The 16,986-nt window shown below is 50.2% G+C and overlaps 4 protein-coding genes across 6 annotated transcripts; 3 read left to right on the top strand and 1 right to left on the bottom strand.

The window, feature by feature from the left end:
* Nucleotide 1: 1 nt before the first annotated feature.
* On the top strand, nt 2-3,344 carry LOC108097248 (DNA topoisomerase 3-beta). Of its 2 annotated transcripts, none has more exons than XM_017199428.2 (6): nt 2-115; nt 177-409; nt 476-1,223; nt 1,348-2,398; nt 2,455-2,848; nt 2,910-3,344. In XM_017199428.2, exons 2-6 carry the CDS (start codon nt 319-321, stop codon nt 3,260-3,262), a joined length of 2,637 nt encoding a protein of 878 aa, XP_017054917.1. In that variant the 5' UTR covers nt 2-115; nt 177-318; the 3' UTR covers nt 3,263-3,344. The 2 variants fall into 2 exon arrangements, with proteins under 2 accessions (XP_017054917.1, XP_017054918.1); XM_017199429.2 differs by having other exon boundaries at nt 66-115; nt 174-409.
* Nucleotides 3,345-4,678: 1,334 nt separating this feature from the next.
* On the top strand, nt 4,679-7,436 carry LOC108097169 (polyubiquitin-C). Its single transcript, XM_017199304.2, is given in 3 exon segments — nt 4,679-4,838; nt 5,210-6,690; nt 6,692-7,436. Coding segments are annotated over 2 exon segments (2,061 nt in total). The 5' UTR covers nt 4,679-4,838; nt 5,210-5,214; the 3' UTR covers nt 7,277-7,436.
* A 274-nt stretch (nt 7,437-7,710) lies between these two features.
* Nucleotides 7,711-9,561, top strand: LOC108097170 (cytochrome b5). Of its 2 annotated transcripts, none has more exons than XM_017199307.1 (4): nt 7,711-7,893; nt 7,948-8,036; nt 8,102-8,170; nt 9,107-9,188. In XM_017199307.1, the coding sequence occupies exons 1-4, from the start codon at nt 7,786-7,788 to the stop codon at nt 9,171-9,173; spliced, it is 333 nt and encodes a 110-aa protein (XP_017054796.1). In that variant the 5' UTR covers nt 7,711-7,785; the 3' UTR covers nt 9,174-9,188. The 2 variants fall into 2 exon arrangements, with proteins under 2 accessions (XP_017054796.1, XP_017054795.1); XM_017199306.2 differs by lacking the exon at nt 9,107-9,188 and adding an exon at nt 9,313-9,561 and having other exon boundaries at nt 7,714-7,893.
* A 99-nt stretch (nt 9,562-9,660) lies between these two features.
* On the bottom strand, nt 9,661-16,763 carry LOC108097168 (transcription elongation factor SPT6). The gene is made up of 6 exons (XM_017199303.1): nt 16,590-16,763; nt 16,338-16,422; nt 15,486-15,715; nt 15,303-15,422; nt 15,077-15,228; nt 9,661-15,018 (listed from the first exon to the last, which is right to left on the bottom strand). The coding sequence occupies exons 1-6, from the start codon at nt 16,626-16,628 to the stop codon at nt 10,059-10,061; spliced, it is 5,586 nt and encodes a 1,861-aa protein (XP_017054792.1). The 5' UTR covers nt 16,629-16,763; the 3' UTR covers nt 9,661-10,058.
* Nucleotides 16,764-16,986: the final 223 nt, after the last annotated feature.

Genomic DNA, 16,986 nt, shown 5'->3' with positions numbered 1-16,986 from the left:
ATTCTCCGCCAGTATAGTGTGACCACTTGTCTTTAACGGGACTTTTGGTATGTCAACTGGAAAGACAATCAACCACACTAATTGCATCAGTTTTTTTTTTAGCACAAAACTAAAGGTAACTGACTCTAAATTGCAATATATAGAAACTGTATATACGAATTTGACCCGACTAGCAGGTAAGGAGCCCACGGCGGATCCGAAGAACCAAAAACCGGCGAGGCGCAGCTCCCCAGTGAGCCAATTCCATGCGAGAGAACGAGTGGGCAGGAACCACTACGAAAAAGTCATCAATTATATAGGCCACTGTTTTTTGGAGCCATGAAGAGCGTGTTGATGGTGGCCGAGAAGCCCTCACTGGCGGCCTCGCTGGCGGGGATTCTGTCCAACGGCCGGTGCACGGTTAAAAGAGGTGAGTCCGCAAAAAAAAAAAAAAAACCCCGCGGAACCAGTAATAACCAAACCGAATTCTCTCCAGGCACCGGCAACGGCTGCTCCACGCATGAGTGGACGGGAAACTTTCGAAACGAAGGCAGTGTCCACTTCCGGATGACCTCCGTTTGCGGACATGTAATGTCACTGGATTTCATTAGCAAGTACAACTCGTGGAACAAAGTGGATCCCGTGCAGCTTTTTGGCTGTCCCACTGAAAAGAAGGAAACAAATCCCAAGCAGCACATGCGCACCTTCCTGGCGAACGAGGCACGCGGTTGCGATTATTTGGTTCTTTGGCTGGATTGCGACAAGGAGGGCGAAAATATTTGCTTTGAGGTAATGGACGCCGTGCAGCATGTCATTCACAATGTGTACAGCAGGCAGGTGACGTACCGTGCCCACTTCTCGGCTATCACGGACAAGGATATCAAAGCAGCGATGGAGACGCTGGGGCATCCCAACGAGAACGAGGCGAAATCGGTGGATGCGCGACAAGAGTTAGATCTGCGGATTGGCTGCGCCTTTACCCGCTTCCAAACAAAGTTTTTTCAGGACCGCTACGGTGACCTGGACTCTTCGCTTATTTCCTACGGTCCCTGCCAGACGCCAACGCTTGGGTTCTGCGTGAAGCGGCACGACGACATCCAGACTTTCAAGCCGGAAACTTTCTGGTACCTACAACTACTCGCCGGCCAGCCGGAATTCACGCTGGATTGGGCGCGAGGTCGGGTGTTTAAGAAAGACATCGCTATAATGCTGCTGAATCGCGCCAAGGAGCACAAGGAGGCCACGTAAGATACTCTATTAGTGAGGGTACTGTCAATAAGGGGGATACACTTTACAATCCGCTTAAAATCTGGCTAATAACTTATGTTTGCTAACCATATGGTAACGATTTCCACTTTTTGCTTTCAGCGTAGAGAGTGTAGGCAGCAAGGAAGCTTACAAGAGCAAACCGCAGGCTTTAAATACCGTGGAGCTGATGAGGATCTGCAGCTCCGGGCTGGGCATCGGCCCGTTCCAGGCGATGCAGATAGCAGAGCGCCTGTACACGCAGGGCTACATCAGCTATCCGCGAACGGAGACCAATCAGTATCCGGCTAACTTCGACTTGCCAGCCGTGCTCCATGTGCTGAAGCCATCAGGGGACTTTGGTGAGGAGGCTCGTGCCATTCTGGGTGAAATGCAGACGCCGCGAAATGGCAAGGATGCCGGAGACCATCCACCGATTACGCCCATGAAACTGGGTAACCGCAGTGACTTCGATCGCGACACATGGCGCGTTTACGAGTTCATCTGCCGGCACTTTATGGGCACCGTGTCGCGGGATCTGAAGTATCGCGTGACGACGGCCAAGCTGCGCGTAGGCCAGGAAACCTTTAGCTGTACGGCCAATGTGTTGATCGATGCCGGATTCACAAAGGTAATGACCTGGCAGGCCTTCGGACGGGATGAGGCGATGCCGCCTTTTGTCCAGGGCACTCAGGTGGCCATCAACGATGTGCGGCTGGCCGAAAGTCAGACGGGTCCGCCCGACTACCTTACCGAATCGGAGCTGATTACACTGATGGAGCAGCACGGGATCGGCACGGATGCCTCGATACCGGTGCACATCAACAACATCTGCCAGCGCAACTACGTGCACATTGAAAATGGCCGAAAACTAATTCCCACAACACTGGGCATTGTGCTGGTGCACGGCTATCAGAAGATCGATCCGGAGCTGGTGCTGCCCACCATGCGAACGGAGGTGGAGCGTATGTTGACGCTGATTGCGCAGGGATCTGCTGACTTTCAGGATGTTCTGCGCCACGCCATCCAGATCTTTAAGTTGAAGTTCATGTACTTTGTTAAGAACATCACCAGTATGGACGCGCTATTCGAGGTCTCCTTCTCGCCACTGGCCGAGTCAGGCAAGGCGCATTCGCGCTGCGGGAAATGCAGGCGCTACATGAAATACATTCAGGTAAGTAAAGTAAATCTCTTCACCTGCTTATCCAGTCTAAGTTTTTCGAATTTCAGACGAAGCCAGCGAGGTTGCACTGCTCCCATTGCGACGAGACGTACGCCCTGCCTATTGGAAATGTCAAGGTGTATCGGGAGTTCAAGTGTCCACTGGACGACTTCGATCTGCTGGCCTTCTCCACAGGCGTCAAGGGTCGGTCGTATCCGTTCTGCCCGTACTGCTACAACCATCCGCCGTTCAGCGACATGCCTCATTTGGGGGGCTGCAACACTTGCACGCACTCCACCTGCCCGCACTCGCTAAACACTTTGGGCATCTCCGGCTGTGTGGAGTGCCCCACCGGCGTTCTGGTGCTTGACTGCACGCTGGCACCCACCTGGAAGCTGGGCTGCAACCGCTGCGATGTAATCATCAACTGTTTCAAGGGAGCCACCAAGATCACAGTCGAAGGTGGGTATCTAGCTGAAAACAATGGATTAGATGCACTAACGATTCGTATTCTCGTTTGTAGAGGCCAAGTGCCAGGAGTGTGGCGCCCAGCAGGTTAACGTGGTCTACAAATCCGACAAGAGCAAGTTCAAGGACGGCAGCGAGGAGAAGAGTGGCTGCATCTTCTGCTCCAGTGATTTTTCCCACCTGGTGGAAAAGCATCGGGCGGTCGCTTCGCGACCTGTTCGCAGTGGCGGCGGATCCAGGGGCGGAAAAGTGGGACGTGGCGGCGTGGGAGTCGGTGGACCAGCTGGAGCCGCTGGTGGAGCGACTGCATCTGGTGTCGGATCTGGTCCTGGTGGCGGAGGTCGTGGCGGACGCGGCGGCCGACAGCCCAAAGATAAAATGGCCCAGTTGGCGGCATATTTTGTTTGAGGACTCTGGATTGCATTTACAACAAATAACAAAACAAAAACACAAAAACCGAAGAAAATAAACGAATTTTTTATAAAGAAAATATTGTTTTCTTGGTTCAAGGGCAAAAAAAACACATATGTACATACATATGTATGTGTTTATCTTTCATTTATTAAAAGCTTTATAAATTATACAATAAGGTCCGCATTTACATATTTTCAAGAGTTAGTATTAAGGGTTGTCTAACCACACATACATATGTATGGATGTATACAGACATTAGATGACTCATCATGCATTTTATATAGTAATAATTGACGGTGTTTATATTATGTACATACAGTCAGCCCAAAAATTATTCGAAAGTTCACTATTAAAAAGTTTACCTGCATTTTTCTGGGAACATTCGTAATTTTAAAAACTTATTTTTTATTGAAAACAGTTCTTTTCTGAAGCCATTTCAATAAAAAAAATATTTTTGTACATATGTATGTATGTGCATATGAATGTATAAAGGCTTTTAGACAGTGCGTATTTGGAAATGTATGACTCGTTTTTGTTTCTGCTAGGACAAAAAATTGGAATACAAATTCAAAATGCATTTGTAAATTTATTAAGTTTTTTTTTATGGGGTTGCATTAATGGTTAATTGGCTGACATTAGGCTGTATACGATTTCATCAGCCTTAATCGTTTAGGAACTTTCCAGATGCTGTTAGTCATATGCAAGTGCACATTTATGTACAATACATTTCCACGGTTGCGGAAAATTGGATGTCTGCCGGAATACAGCTGTTCCGTGTGCGTGGGGGTCTCTTGTCTAAAGGCTGTTGACCAAAGCGAAGACAAATCTTGGGAGCGACGTCAAAACAAACAAAGGTCATTTAACTCGCCAAACAAAGAGCGTCACCCAACCCAAACACACACACACCACCCCTGGAAGAAATGTAGTAGAGAAAAGTAAAGTAGGGGAAAGCAGAGCCATGGCTTTTCTTTTCACCCCTATCCCTTAGGCATTCAAATGTTGTACAATTTATAATTCTCATAATTGAATATAAAAATACCCTTCCAGGATAGAACACACACATGCAACCCCACCGAAGAGCTGGGTCAGTGTTGGAAAACACAACAGTGATTATATCGATAACTGCGCCTTGATTTCCATTGGAGTGAGCGAGACGAATGCATTTCTCTAATGCACAACGCATATTCTCTCAATAACATATTTTGCAGATTTTTGCGAGCCAATTTACTAGCTTTAACCTCATACACCATTTTGGCAATGTAGATTTTTAGCGTGGAACACTTAGGCAAAGAATAAAGCACAATTAAGTGGGGAGCGAAGCAGGCCAAGTTGAAATATTGCCTGAGAAAGAGCAGGACAGCAGGCGGCGACATTCCAGTCAAAACGCCTATAAATACGGGGCCGCAGTCGCATAGCTGTGAAAAAATAGTGGAGAACGGACCGAGAGAACAAGCAGGTTTTTGGACAATAAGTGTCGATTCAAAAAGTGCAGTAATAGAAAAAAAAGGAAGAAAAAAAAAAACAAATTAAAAGAAGTTATAGTTCACATTGTGCGAAACAAGCAAATAAGGTGAGTGGGAAAGATTTTGTATAATTTCTTTTCCTCCATTTAAAGTAGTGACGCAAAAACAGAAGTGCAGCAAAAAGAAAAAAAAATTGTGTACATGTAAAATGAATGCACATATACATACGCATACAATTTTTTTTGCTCCATTTTTTTTCTATATCGAAGATTAGTCATTTATACTTGACTAGTTGTTTCATTGTGAAATTGTTTCAGTTGTGTAAACATTTTGAAGAAAAAAAAATTCTATCCATTTACGTGTGTATGCCACACTTTTTTTGTGGGTCACGGGAACTGGGTCACTACGCAGAAAAATCAATTGCGCACTTTCCTCCTTCTTTTCATGCAAAAACCAATTAATTTTTTTTCGCACATAGGCAATATGCAGATCTTTGTCAAGACTTTAACCGGCAAGACCATCACCTTGGAGGTCGAACCCTCCGATACCATTGAGAACGTCAAGGCCAAGATCCAGGACAAGGAGGGTATTCCCCCAGACCAGCAGCGATTGATCTTTGCTGGCAAGCAGCTTGAGGACGGACGCACTCTGTCCGACTACAACATTCAGAAGGAGTCGACTCTTCACTTAGTTCTCCGCCTGCGTGGTGGTATGCAGATCTTTGTCAAGACTTTGACCGGCAAGACCATCACCTTGGAGGTCGAGCCCTCCGATACCATTGAGAATGTCAAGGCCAAGATCCAGGACAAGGAGGGTATTCCCCCAGACCAGCAGCGATTGATCTTTGCTGGCAAGCAGCTTGAGGACGGACGCACTCTGTCGGACTACAACATCCAAAAGGAGTCTACTTTGCATTTGGTCCTGCGTCTGCGTGGTGGTATGCAGATCTTTGTCAAGACTTTGACCGGCAAGACCATCACCTTGGAGGTCGAGCCCTCCGATACCATTGAGAATGTCAAGGCCAAGATCCAGGACAAGGAGGGTATTCCCCCAGACCAGCAGCGATTGATCTTTGCTGGCAAGCAGCTTGAGGACGGACGCACTCTGTCCGACTACAACATCCAAAAGGAGTCTACTTTGCATTTGGTCCTGCGTCTGCGTGGTGGTATGCAGATCTTTGTCAAGACTTTGACCGGCAAGACCATCACCTTGGAGGTCGAGCCCTCCGATACCATTGAGAATGTCAAGGCCAAGATCCAGGACAAGGAGGGTATTCCCCCAGACCAGCAGCGATTGATCTTTGCTGGCAAGCAGCTTGAGGACGGACGCACTCTGTCGGACTACAACATCCAAAAGGAGTCTACTTTGCATTTGGTCCTGCGTCTGCGTGGTGGTATGCAGATCTTTGTCAAGACTTTGACCGGCAAGACCATCACCTTGGAGGTCGAGCCCTCCGATACCATTGAAAATGTCAAGGCCAAGATCCAGGACAAGGAGGGTATTCCCCCAGACCAGCAGCGATTGATCTTTGCTGGCAAGCAGCTTGAGGACGGACGCACTCTGTCGGACTACAACATTCAGAAGGAGTCTACTTTGCATTTGGTCCTGCGTCTGCGTGGTGGTATGCAGATCTTTGTCAAGACTTTGACCGGCAAGACCATCACCTTGGAGGTCGAGCCCTCCGATACCATTGAGAATGTCAAGGCCAAGATCCAGGACAAGGAGGGTATTCCCCCAGACCAGCAGCGATTGATCTTTGCTGGCAAGCAGCTTGAGGACGGACGCACTCTGTCCGACTACAACATCCAAAAGGAGTCTACTTTGCATTTGGTCCTGCGTCTGCGTGGTGGTATGCAGATCTTTGTCAAGACTTTGACCGGCAAGACCATCACCTTGGAGGTCGAGCCCTCCGATACCATTGAGAATGTCAAGGCCAAGATCCAGGACAAGGAGGGTATTCCCCCCAGACCAGCAGCGATTGATCTTTGCTGGCAAGCAGCTTGAGGACGGACGCACTCTGTCGGACTACAACATTCAGAAGGAGTCGACTCTTCATTTAGTTCTCCGTCTGCGTGGTGGTATGCAGATCTTTGTCAAGACTTTGACCGGCAAGACCATCACCTTGGAGGTCGAGCCATCCGATACCATCGAGAATGTCAAGGCCAAGATCCAGGACAAGGAGGGTATTCCCCCAGACCAGCAGCGTTTGATCTTTGCTGGCAAGCAGCTTGAGGACGGACGCACTCTGTCGGACTACAACATCCAAAAGGAGTCTACTTTGCATTTGGTCCTGCGTCTGCGTGGTGGTATGCAGATCTTTGTCAAGACTTTGACCGGCAAGACCATCACCTTGGAGGTCGAGCCCTCCGATACCATTGAGAATGTCAAGGCCAAGATCCAGGACAAGGAGGGTATTCCCCCAGACCAGCAGCGATTGATCTTTGCTGGCAAGCAGCTTGAGGACGGACGCACTCTGTCCGACTACAACATCCAAAAGGAGTCTACTTTGCATTTGGTCCTGCGTCTACGTGGTGGCGCTCTCTAGATTTTTTCCGCAATTATAATCTAAAATTTAATCTTGCCAAGGCAGTAGAAGTATTCAAAGTAAACTTTTAGTTAATTTGCGTGAACAATAATCTTAATCGGAAATTATATTTGTGTATTACAACAAAAAATACATTTTAAATTTATTTGTTTAAAACTTATATATGTAAATTAGTTTTTTTGGTGGGTGTGCTTTATTTTTGGGTGCAATGATCTTTGAAGAACCAGCTGTGTTTTTCGATATATCTTAAAAAAAGGTTGAATGATGATCAAGAACTTATTGTACGCAGTTATTTTTTATTGGCTTTTAAAATATGAATAATAGTTCCTAATTGATTTGCAAAATAGGTACATTATCATTTTGAAAATTTAGTATACCACATTCATAGTGGTATTAATTAGTGTGTTTTGTGGGACCAGCTGGCATATGAAATCAGTGAAGGGCCACACTGGAAAAGTCAGCCGTAAAACGAAACAACAGGTTCGCAGCTAAATTATAGGACATTCAAAATGAGCAAGGGAATCCGTTTGGCCGTCGTCAAGGAACACAACAAGGCCCAGGACCTATGGGTGGTCATCGACAACAAGGTGTACGATGTGACTAAGTTTAGGCTTGAGGCAAGTCGTTAAAGGTTTAGGGATTCGGGAGCCATTACATCCAAACCATTGCAGCATCCCGGTGGCGAGGACTCCCTGGTTGATGTGGCCGGACGCGATGCCACCAAGGACTTTAATGATGTGGGTCACAGCTCAGAGGCGAGGTCCGAAACTCCACTTTACCCATTTTCCCTCCAGGCTTGCTCACTTGTTCCTTTGTCCCTTCCAGAGAGATGCTGAAAAAGTACTACATTGGCGACCTGGATGCTGCCGATGTTGCCAAGAAAAGTCCAATTAGGTGAGAATCCCGTCTAGCTTTAAGATTTCACCAAGAATTATCCGCATGTAAACACAACCTACCAATTCATCTATTTGCCGATTGTCGCCTGTAAATAAAAACTCCTGCTTTCGGACTGATCTCATTATATTCCAGCAAAATTGTGCTCTTGCTAAGATTCTTCCATCTCGCCCTGAAATCGTACCACTTTTCCTTTGCATGACTTGTTTTTCGACCAAAACCGGTTTCGCATGAGCTTCTGGTCGTTTTGGGCTGTAATCAATAGTCAATTAAACATTGGACACTTAGCCAACTCTTATGTAATCCATTAATTGCCTCGAAGCCCCAGATGTGTTACGCTCTTATGTACTCGCCTTTTGTTGTCAGAAAGATATATATGTATATATTTCCATTGAAATGTATTTTATCTACAAATTTGGATATGCAGTTATCATTCCTTGAATATGCAATCATCTCTGAAAATAAGTGAGGATTTTTTATGGAAATTGATACTTATATATAATTTGATTAACAAATACAAGTTCTTGCTTATAAGTGGCGGCTTAGAAGCTTACTTTACTTTAGGCACCGATAAAGAACACCGAATATACATTTTTCCAAATATTTTTCCTTAATCCCCATATACTCAATAATATGTGTAAGAATTTTCTAATAAAACGCTTCCATTTATCAAGATTTAAGTCGTTCACTAGCACGAAAATAAGGTTCTACAAAAGCTAGTTGAATTTGTAAGTCCTATCTGACTAATTTAATATTATTCCATTTTGTAATATATGCATGTATATAAACATATCACACAAGGCACTCGGATAAAACCTATCCATCGTGGAAACTAACTATGCACGCTGTAATTTTTCACCGTTTGCGAATAGTAGTATATATATTTTGAATTGCGATTTTATTTTGATTCTTGGTATTGTGCATCGGCCACTGTAGTGCAAAGCCCACTGAAGCGCGCAATGATTCCGCCGCCGCCCCCAAGCAATGCTGCGTCCTAAATTAACCCCTCTAAACCCTGTAACACCGCTAGATAACCAAAGTATCTTTAGTTTGGTCAATGGAACCCACATATTTTGAATGCCTTTTGGTTTTTATGCCTCATAAATGAACAATCACCTTATATTTATACCGTTTCCAATTAGCTGCCGTCATATCGCAGTGGGCCTCGGCGCAGCCTTCATCGCGATCACCCTGGTCTACGTGATCCGACGCGGAGTGGCGAGAAACTAGCCTGCTTCGGCTCCATTCCTTGATTCCAGAGATATTCTCCAACTGAAGTGAACATTTTCCAAGCATTTGATATTAAATAAACTGTACAAATCACTCAAATACAATATTTAATGTAAATCAAAAAATAGACTCGAAAAGTAAAGTATAAACTAATAATGCAGTTTCCACAAAATAAAACGAAACTACAAGGATTGTTGGGCTCCACAATATTATTTACATTTCTATTGTGGTTCGAAAATAACAACACTTCACACTCGTAATTCTGGTCAGAAAAAATTCAAATTTATTTTTCGTCTTTCCGTCGTCATAAACCTGATTGCTCCTCCTTCCATCCTTGCACCAGCCAAGCCGTTTTCGCTCCCCGGATGACTCCTCGGTTGACTTAATCGGCAGGCGCCCCTCGATCTTTGTTTAAGGTAGTTATATATATATATATATAATTTTCTTTTTTGCGTGTACCGCGAATCAGTTAGCGACTTCCTCTTAAAGGTAAATATCGTTGAGGATCAATGCGAAATCGCGCTCGCACTTTCTAAGATTAATGCAGCTTCTTCTCCTTCCAAATACAAAAACTCGATGCTAAAAATAACACTTCTCGTTTAGTATTGTTTTTAGGAAAGGTTTTTGCTTCCAGTTTGTGGTGGTTTAGTCCGACGGCCTAGTTCTCGTCGTAGAGGGGCGTGGCGTCGCCCAGATTCATGGAGTGGGGTGAGGTGTTGGTGCGTGGAGTGCTGCGCACGGACGCCTTCGAGGACATGGACGATACGGCTCCGTGGTTAACGCCCATTCCCCGACTGTGTCCACCGCCGCTATTGTAATCGTTGCCAGGTGTCGACCCATAGCCCCCGCCTCCGCCTCCTCCTCCTCCTCCGGGACCCATTCCCAAGCCCATGCTCATGCTCATGCCCATCCCCATTTGCTGCTGTTGGTGGTGCTGCTGCTGCGGATGATGCGACGACTGCTGCTGCTGCTGCTGCGGCCTGCGTCTGGCCCAGGCATCGTTGGCCAGCTGCCAGTCGAGGTTCTCTTTGGCACGTTGCTGGTGATGCGGCGGCATGTTGCCGCCACCCATATTGTAGGCATTCGAGCCGCCACCGCCACCGCCTCCGCCTCCTCCTCCACCCATGTCATAATACCTGGGCGTGCTGCCCGTTCCGGAGCTTCCGCCGTAGTGGTGCCGCTGGCTGCTCGACGACTGTGAGCTGGGACTCGGCACGTTGTGGCCGTAGCGGGGTGTCTGCGAGGCGTGCGGCGTGTAGGGCGTCATGAACGGCGTCTGGCCGCTGGGCGTGTACGGCGTATTAATGATGGCTCCGAACGACGGCGTCGACGAGCTGCCGTAGTGCGAGGCAGCCGCCGCAGCAGCAGCCGCAGCGGCCGAGCCACCCGACGAGGAGCTGTAGCCGACAATGGAATGCGATACGGAGTAGGCGCTGGAGCCGCCGCCACCGCCACCGGAACTGCTGATGCCGCTCCGAGGCGTTCCGCCCGTCACGCTGCCCGTGATGCTGTACGGCGCCTGGGAGCCCAGCGACGACGGGCCGGTGGACATTGTCGGCGGCGGTCGCATCGAGTGCATGGGCGTCGAGTTGGAAGCCAAGGAGGCGGCGGCCGGCGAGGCGGTCGGATCGAGCCAGTGCTCCTTGAACCAGCGCAACAAACTGTTGACAGAGTCGAAGATCTGGCCGCGGAAACGATAGCCCTCCGGCATCACCGTCACGTACTCGTGGCGCACCTTCGTCTTGGGCAGATAGGAGAGCAGGAACTTGCCCGGCATGCTGCGCGAGGCCGTAAAGAAGTAGTGGATCTTCTTGGGGTCCTTGGTCTTCTCGTCGCGCAGCACCTGCTCCATAAACTCGCGCTCCTTGTCGTTGCCCGTCGCCGCCGTGTTGGGCTTGTAGTACTTGTAGTGAATCAGTTCGCGGGCAGCCAACGCCATCGGCGTGATGTGGCGAGCGATGATCTCGTCCAGGTCCTCGAACTCCTCGGTGCCGATCCACAGACTCCTGCCCAGGCTGTACTCGTTCTCCTTGCCCTCCTCGCGCACATCGATGTGCTGGAAGATGCCGTCGGCCACCTTCCAGGTGGCAGTCAGATGGTCCTTCGACTTACTGCTCGGCCGCAGGGCCACCTCGCCCTGGTCGGCCTCCGCCAGCATGGACACCACCTCCGCGTACGACTTGTTGAAGAAGCTCGGATGGGCGATGACGCGGCGGGCGTAGGTCTTGCGCTTCAGCGCCTTCGCCTTGGCTTCGCTGGCCTTCCGGTTGTCCAGCTCCTCGGTGACGAAGTCGTAGAAGTTGTCCCGTCGCGGCCGCCACTCGTTGTTCACGTCCTTCAGATCGGCCGACTTCGAGGAACAGTCCACCGAGAAGCGATCGATGTCGATCTTGATGATGCGCACATGGATCATCTGGGAGACGCGGACGCGCTCCTCCGGATTGCGCACCTGCTTGTCGGACAGGTTCTTGATGTGTATGAAGCCCGGCAGGCCGTTCTCCAGGCGCACCCGCACTCCGGACGCCTGGCCCGGGCAGGCGTTCGCGTCGAAGTGGTTCCACACCTCGGACAGCTCGGGAAAGTCGTCCTTGTGACAGAAGGGACACTGCCAGCTGTCGCTGGACTCGATGCGCACCGGGTTCGCGTTGTCCAGCTGCTCGCCCTGCGGCCGGCGGTAGGTGAAGCCGGTGACCATGGCCGTGACGCACTTGCCCACGTAGAAGGAGTCGGGTGTCTCCTTGGTCAGCATGTCGAAGAGCTCCTCGGCACTGGGCTTGGTGTACGGCTGGCGGTAGTCCTTGTACAGGCAGCTCAGCTCGTTACGGATGTCGTACAGGGTGATGCTCTTGCTCCCGAAGCCCTGGCGCTCCAGCTCCACGGCGAAGGCGTCCAGATCGAGGTCCTTTAGGCGCTCCGGCGACTCGAGGATCTCCTCGAGAGCGCCGGCCGGATTGGTCTCCTCGTCGTCGTACTCCATGGCATCGATGGCCATCTTGCGGGCCCACTCGTACGTCTCCGGATGGACACGCGACCCGTCCAGCACCTCCACGTACGCCTCCGTGCTGTCGCCCAGGGACGAGGTATCGATCTTGATGAACCCGCTGCAGTTGATGAAGACCTTCGGCCCCAGATGGCACACGGTGACCAGTTGCGTGCGGTTCTCCAGCCGCTGGTTGCTCTGCTTGAGCAGCTTCAGCAGCGCCTGACCCTTGCGCGGACCCAAACCGCAGGTGTACTGCAGCAGGTTGACGGTCCGCGAGTTCTGCACCATCAGGTTGATGTCCAGTCCCACCTCGCTGGTCCGGTTGATGAACTGCAGGCTGAGCTGCTCCAGCAGCTGCTCGCGCGGCACTCGCTCCTGCAGCGGATGATAGCGCAGGCAGAGGATCTCGTCGTCGGCATCGCACAGCTGCGAGTACTCCACCAGCGGGTCCTGCATCTTGCGTGCCAGCGAAACCGCCTGCTTCAGCAGCGCCGGGTACTCCTTGAAGTCCGACTCGCCCTTCTTCGAGTTGGCGTAGATCTTGGCCAGCTCGTTGTCGATGATCTCCACCTCGATGGGCGGAAACTGCTCCGACGAGTTCTCGTTGAGCTCCTTGAGTATCTCCTTGATGTCCGTCTGGATGTTCTGGGCGTCGCGCGACTCCGCTCCGATGACCACGATGTGCGGCTTCTTCATCTTAATGAAGTCGCTCAGCTTTCGCAGGTCGGCCAGCTTCTGGGCCTTCTCCTCGGCGTTGTGCGAGTTCTTGCGCTTCAGGATGTTCGGCAGCCGCAGGTAGTCGGAGATTTCGCCCTCCACGGTGGTCACCGCGCAGAAAGCGGCCACCGACTGGTCGGGATCATAGGCCAAAGCCAGCACCCGTATTCCGCGCAGCGTGCTCCAATCCTCGTAGTTATAGTCGTTGGTCAGCTCCGGCTTGTAGGGCGCCACCTTCAGCCACTTGTAGAGCTTGCCGGTGCAGGCTCGGAGCACGTACTGCTGCGCCTCCTCGTGCAGGGTGGAGCGCAGCTCCTTGATCAGATCGGGGATAACCCACTTCTGCATCGCCAGCTTCACGCACTCCGCCCGCAGCGTATTCCACTCGAGCACATGCTTCGAGAACTGATCCAGATGGTACAGGGCCTTCGACTCCTCCACATAGTCGCCCGGGGGTCCGTTGGCGTTCGCATTGCCCTCGAACTCCTCGAGGAAGGTGATCTCCAGCAGCTTCTCCTCCTCGGCCATCATCAGCTTGATGAACTGATCGCCGAAGAGATCGCCCACCGGCTTCTTGGCCACGTACTTCATCGAGTACACCGGCGAGTTCTCGTCGATGAGCACCATACCATTCTTGGTGGGCCGTATATTTATCCGGGCCCTGTCGAAGTACACCTCTCGCATCGTTTTGCGCAGCAGGGGCTCCTGCGCCAGCTGGCGGGCCACAACGTATTTGGCTGCGCGAAGCACCTCGTCGGTGGTCATGAAGCGCGGCGACAGATACTGCTTGGCCAGCTCCGTGGGCCCGAGGCTCTCCTGGGTGACCTCGTTGCGCTGGTAGTTGTCGCGCAGGTTCTCGGCAAACTGCTCCGGCGTGAGGCCGAAGCGCTTGGCGAAGCCGCAGATGCCCGCCTTGCGGAACACCGCGTATGGACTGCTGTTTGGCGCCTGCTTCAGCTGGTCGTCTATCAACTCGGGGTCGTCGTCGTCTTCGGGCTCGGGAATTACAATCGCAGCGCCCTCGGCCGCATCGTCGCCGTTCTCGGCGGCTGCCGCCTGTCGACGGGCCTTGGCCTCGCGTCGCTCCTGGATCACCTTGCGCCGCTGCTCCGCCTGCATGCGCGGCAACTCGTGCGAGTAGTTGAGCAGGAAGTACATGTGCACGTCCTTCAGCTCCTCCATGGACTGCACATCGGCCAGGCGTTCGAAGTCGCTGTCCAGCATCAGGCGCACGTCGTCCGGAACGGGTTTCTCTGGGTCGGCGCAGAGCGTGTCCAACTGAAACTGGCGCATCTTCTCGAAGAGCACCTTTAGCTTGCGCTTCCGCTCGTTCAGCTGGCACCAGCGCTCGTCGTAGTAGTACACCTTCCACAGATCGTCGATGTTCAGCTCCGGCTTGACGTACTCCTTGCGATAGAAGGCGATGAAGGGCACCTCCAGCTGCTGGTTGCGGATAAACTCCAGGGTCTGTTTGATCTTGTTCACGGCCGTCGGCGGCTTGCGCGGCTTCTCGCGGTTCTCGGCCTTCTCCTGCTCGGAAACGGTTTGCTTGCAAAAGGCGAACTTGTAGATCCAGTCCGCCTCGAGGTCCAGTTCGTGAGAGCCCTCGGGCACTGGGGTCACGGGCACCTGGCGCAGCTGCATGCGCTCGGGTATATCCGTTTTGCGGATCTCGTTGTCCATGTCGGTGAAGTGTCCGCGCTTCAGCTCGCTCGGCTCGTAAATGTCGAAGATCGTCTTCTTGGCCACCTTCTTCTTCAGCGACTTCTTCTTCTTGACACGCATATCATCGCCGGTGCCCAGCTCCTCGTCGTACTCATCCCCCTCGGAGTCGTCCTCGTACTCGTCCTCCTCGTACTTGGAGAAGTCATCGTAGTCAAAGTCCACGCCAAAGATGTCCTGGCCCTCTTGCAGTGATCTGTATTGGTAAATTAATCGGAGGTTCTCGGAGGTTTTAAGCTATTAGGTCAACTTACGCATCTGTGAAAATGGGACGACGCTTCTTTTTCTTTTCAGCTATAGGACGTCCGTTATCGTCAACAATGAAATCGTCCGCATCTGACTCCGAGTCCTCCTCGTCGAATGCGTCCGCCTCCCTGGGACTGCGCTCGCTTCGATGCTCAACGCTCTGAAGGATTGGGGATTGGTTAGAAAAAAATACATATATATTAACATGTTATAGTGGTCAGGTGTTTCTACTACCTCATCGTTTTCGTCGAACAGCTGTTCGGCAATCTGTTCGCGGGCAAGTCCTTCGTCCACGTGCTGCTCCTCGCCATCGCTCTCGTTGTCGTGGATGCGACGCAGGCGTTTAAACCGTTTCTGCAAGGGAAATTTGGTGTTATTATTATAAACTATTCACATTCATTATTTTATCTCACTTACCCGTCTCTCGACTTTGACGCCCAAGTTCTCTTCAATCAGATCGTAGTCGTCGTCCTCTAGTCGATCGTCAAGATCGTCGTCCTCGTGCTTTTTGCGCTTCTTGCCACTCCCACCGCCTTCGGTGTCACCACCACTTCTGGTGTCCGAGTCATCTCCACTGCCATCATCCTCCTCGATAGGATTGTCGTCGATAAGATCCTTGAGTTCCTCGCGCAGACGCTCCTCGTCATCTGTTGAACAAAAAAATAAATAAAAAGGACATCAGCAAACTATATTTGAATATTGGCTTTAGTGGGGATTCTCTATTTTCAAGCTGCTTGGTTTAAACTAATGAGTTTTTGTGACCTACATACTTGGCTTCGCAGAAGGTTTTATTAATGGAGTTACTAAAAAGTCCGACATGATGAAAGTGGATTTGATTTGTTAAATGACAGGAAAGTCAGTAGCACTGCTATCAATCCAGTTAGTTTAGTCTTCTGCTGACACTTTCGCGTCATTTTGAGTGTGATTCTTGAAAATGTTTTGCCAAAGGTACAACTGCATTCACAATCTCGAGTGCACATTCAAATGCAGCTCTCTGGAAACAGCCGCGCGCTTCCAACTTGTCACACTGGAACGAACGCTAATTGTCGATGCTGCTGTTAGATGGCCACGGTAGCACGGTAAAAACACAAGACCTAACCTCAAAGTAGTAAACAACAACAAAATTGAAAGTGCAACGGGGTTATAGGAAGCACTAAATTCAAGCATAAGTTTTCCACGCGTGGGCCTGCCTGAGAGGGAAAAGCCCGCCAGTCGAAGGGATCACTAACACTTTGTTATTGTCAGAGCGCGGCGGCTAGAAACACTCACCTTCTTCTTCTTCGCTACTGTCGGAGACGGCGGCTTTCAGCTTCTTCAGCTTCTTGCGCTCGTTCACGTCCAATTCTTCCTCCTCCTGCGGGAAAAACGAGGAAAAATTATAAGGAAAATGCATTATATATATACACACACGCAACGCGCACCGCACATATACATATAAATAGTACGCGCGCCTACAAACAGAAAAAACGCAACGCGAAAAAATCCGCAAATCGGCGGATCGTGGTATTCGACGATACCTACCTCCGATTCCTCGGCCTCAGAATCCAGGAATTCGGCCATCACAATAAATTAAACAATTAAACTATAGGCTTAACAACGAATTTAACTAAAGGTAATGCACAAAAACGTCGCTTGCAGAGTCACAATAAAAAAAACCCAAAGACGAAGAAGCAGAGTCCTCGGTGGTCAGTGCTGGTAAAGGCGCGAAATTGGAATGAACTTACCGATGATTGTATCGATAGTTTTAACGCAATAGTTGGTTAGCGACTTGGCTTAGCAAAGACTAAAACCTTTGGTTGTGATCTTGCGCCAACGCTGACCATGGCGTAGCCAAGTCAACAACCTAGCTAGATTTCCAATCAGGAAAATGGTTCTTAAAGTTTATTCATTAATTATTATTTTAACTGAACTACCTGAA

The sequence above is a fragment of the Drosophila ficusphila genome, unplaced genomic scaffold (genome assembly GCF_018152265.1).
Source record: "Drosophila ficusphila isolate 14025-0441.05 unplaced genomic scaffold, ASM1815226v1 contig_198, whole genome shotgun sequence".
In the NCBI taxonomy this organism is placed as follows: domain Eukaryota; kingdom Metazoa; phylum Arthropoda; class Insecta; order Diptera; family Drosophilidae; genus Drosophila; species Drosophila ficusphila.
The sequence above is the reverse complement of the archived record's forward strand: the minus strand, read 5'-3'. Positions and strand labels throughout refer to the sequence as shown.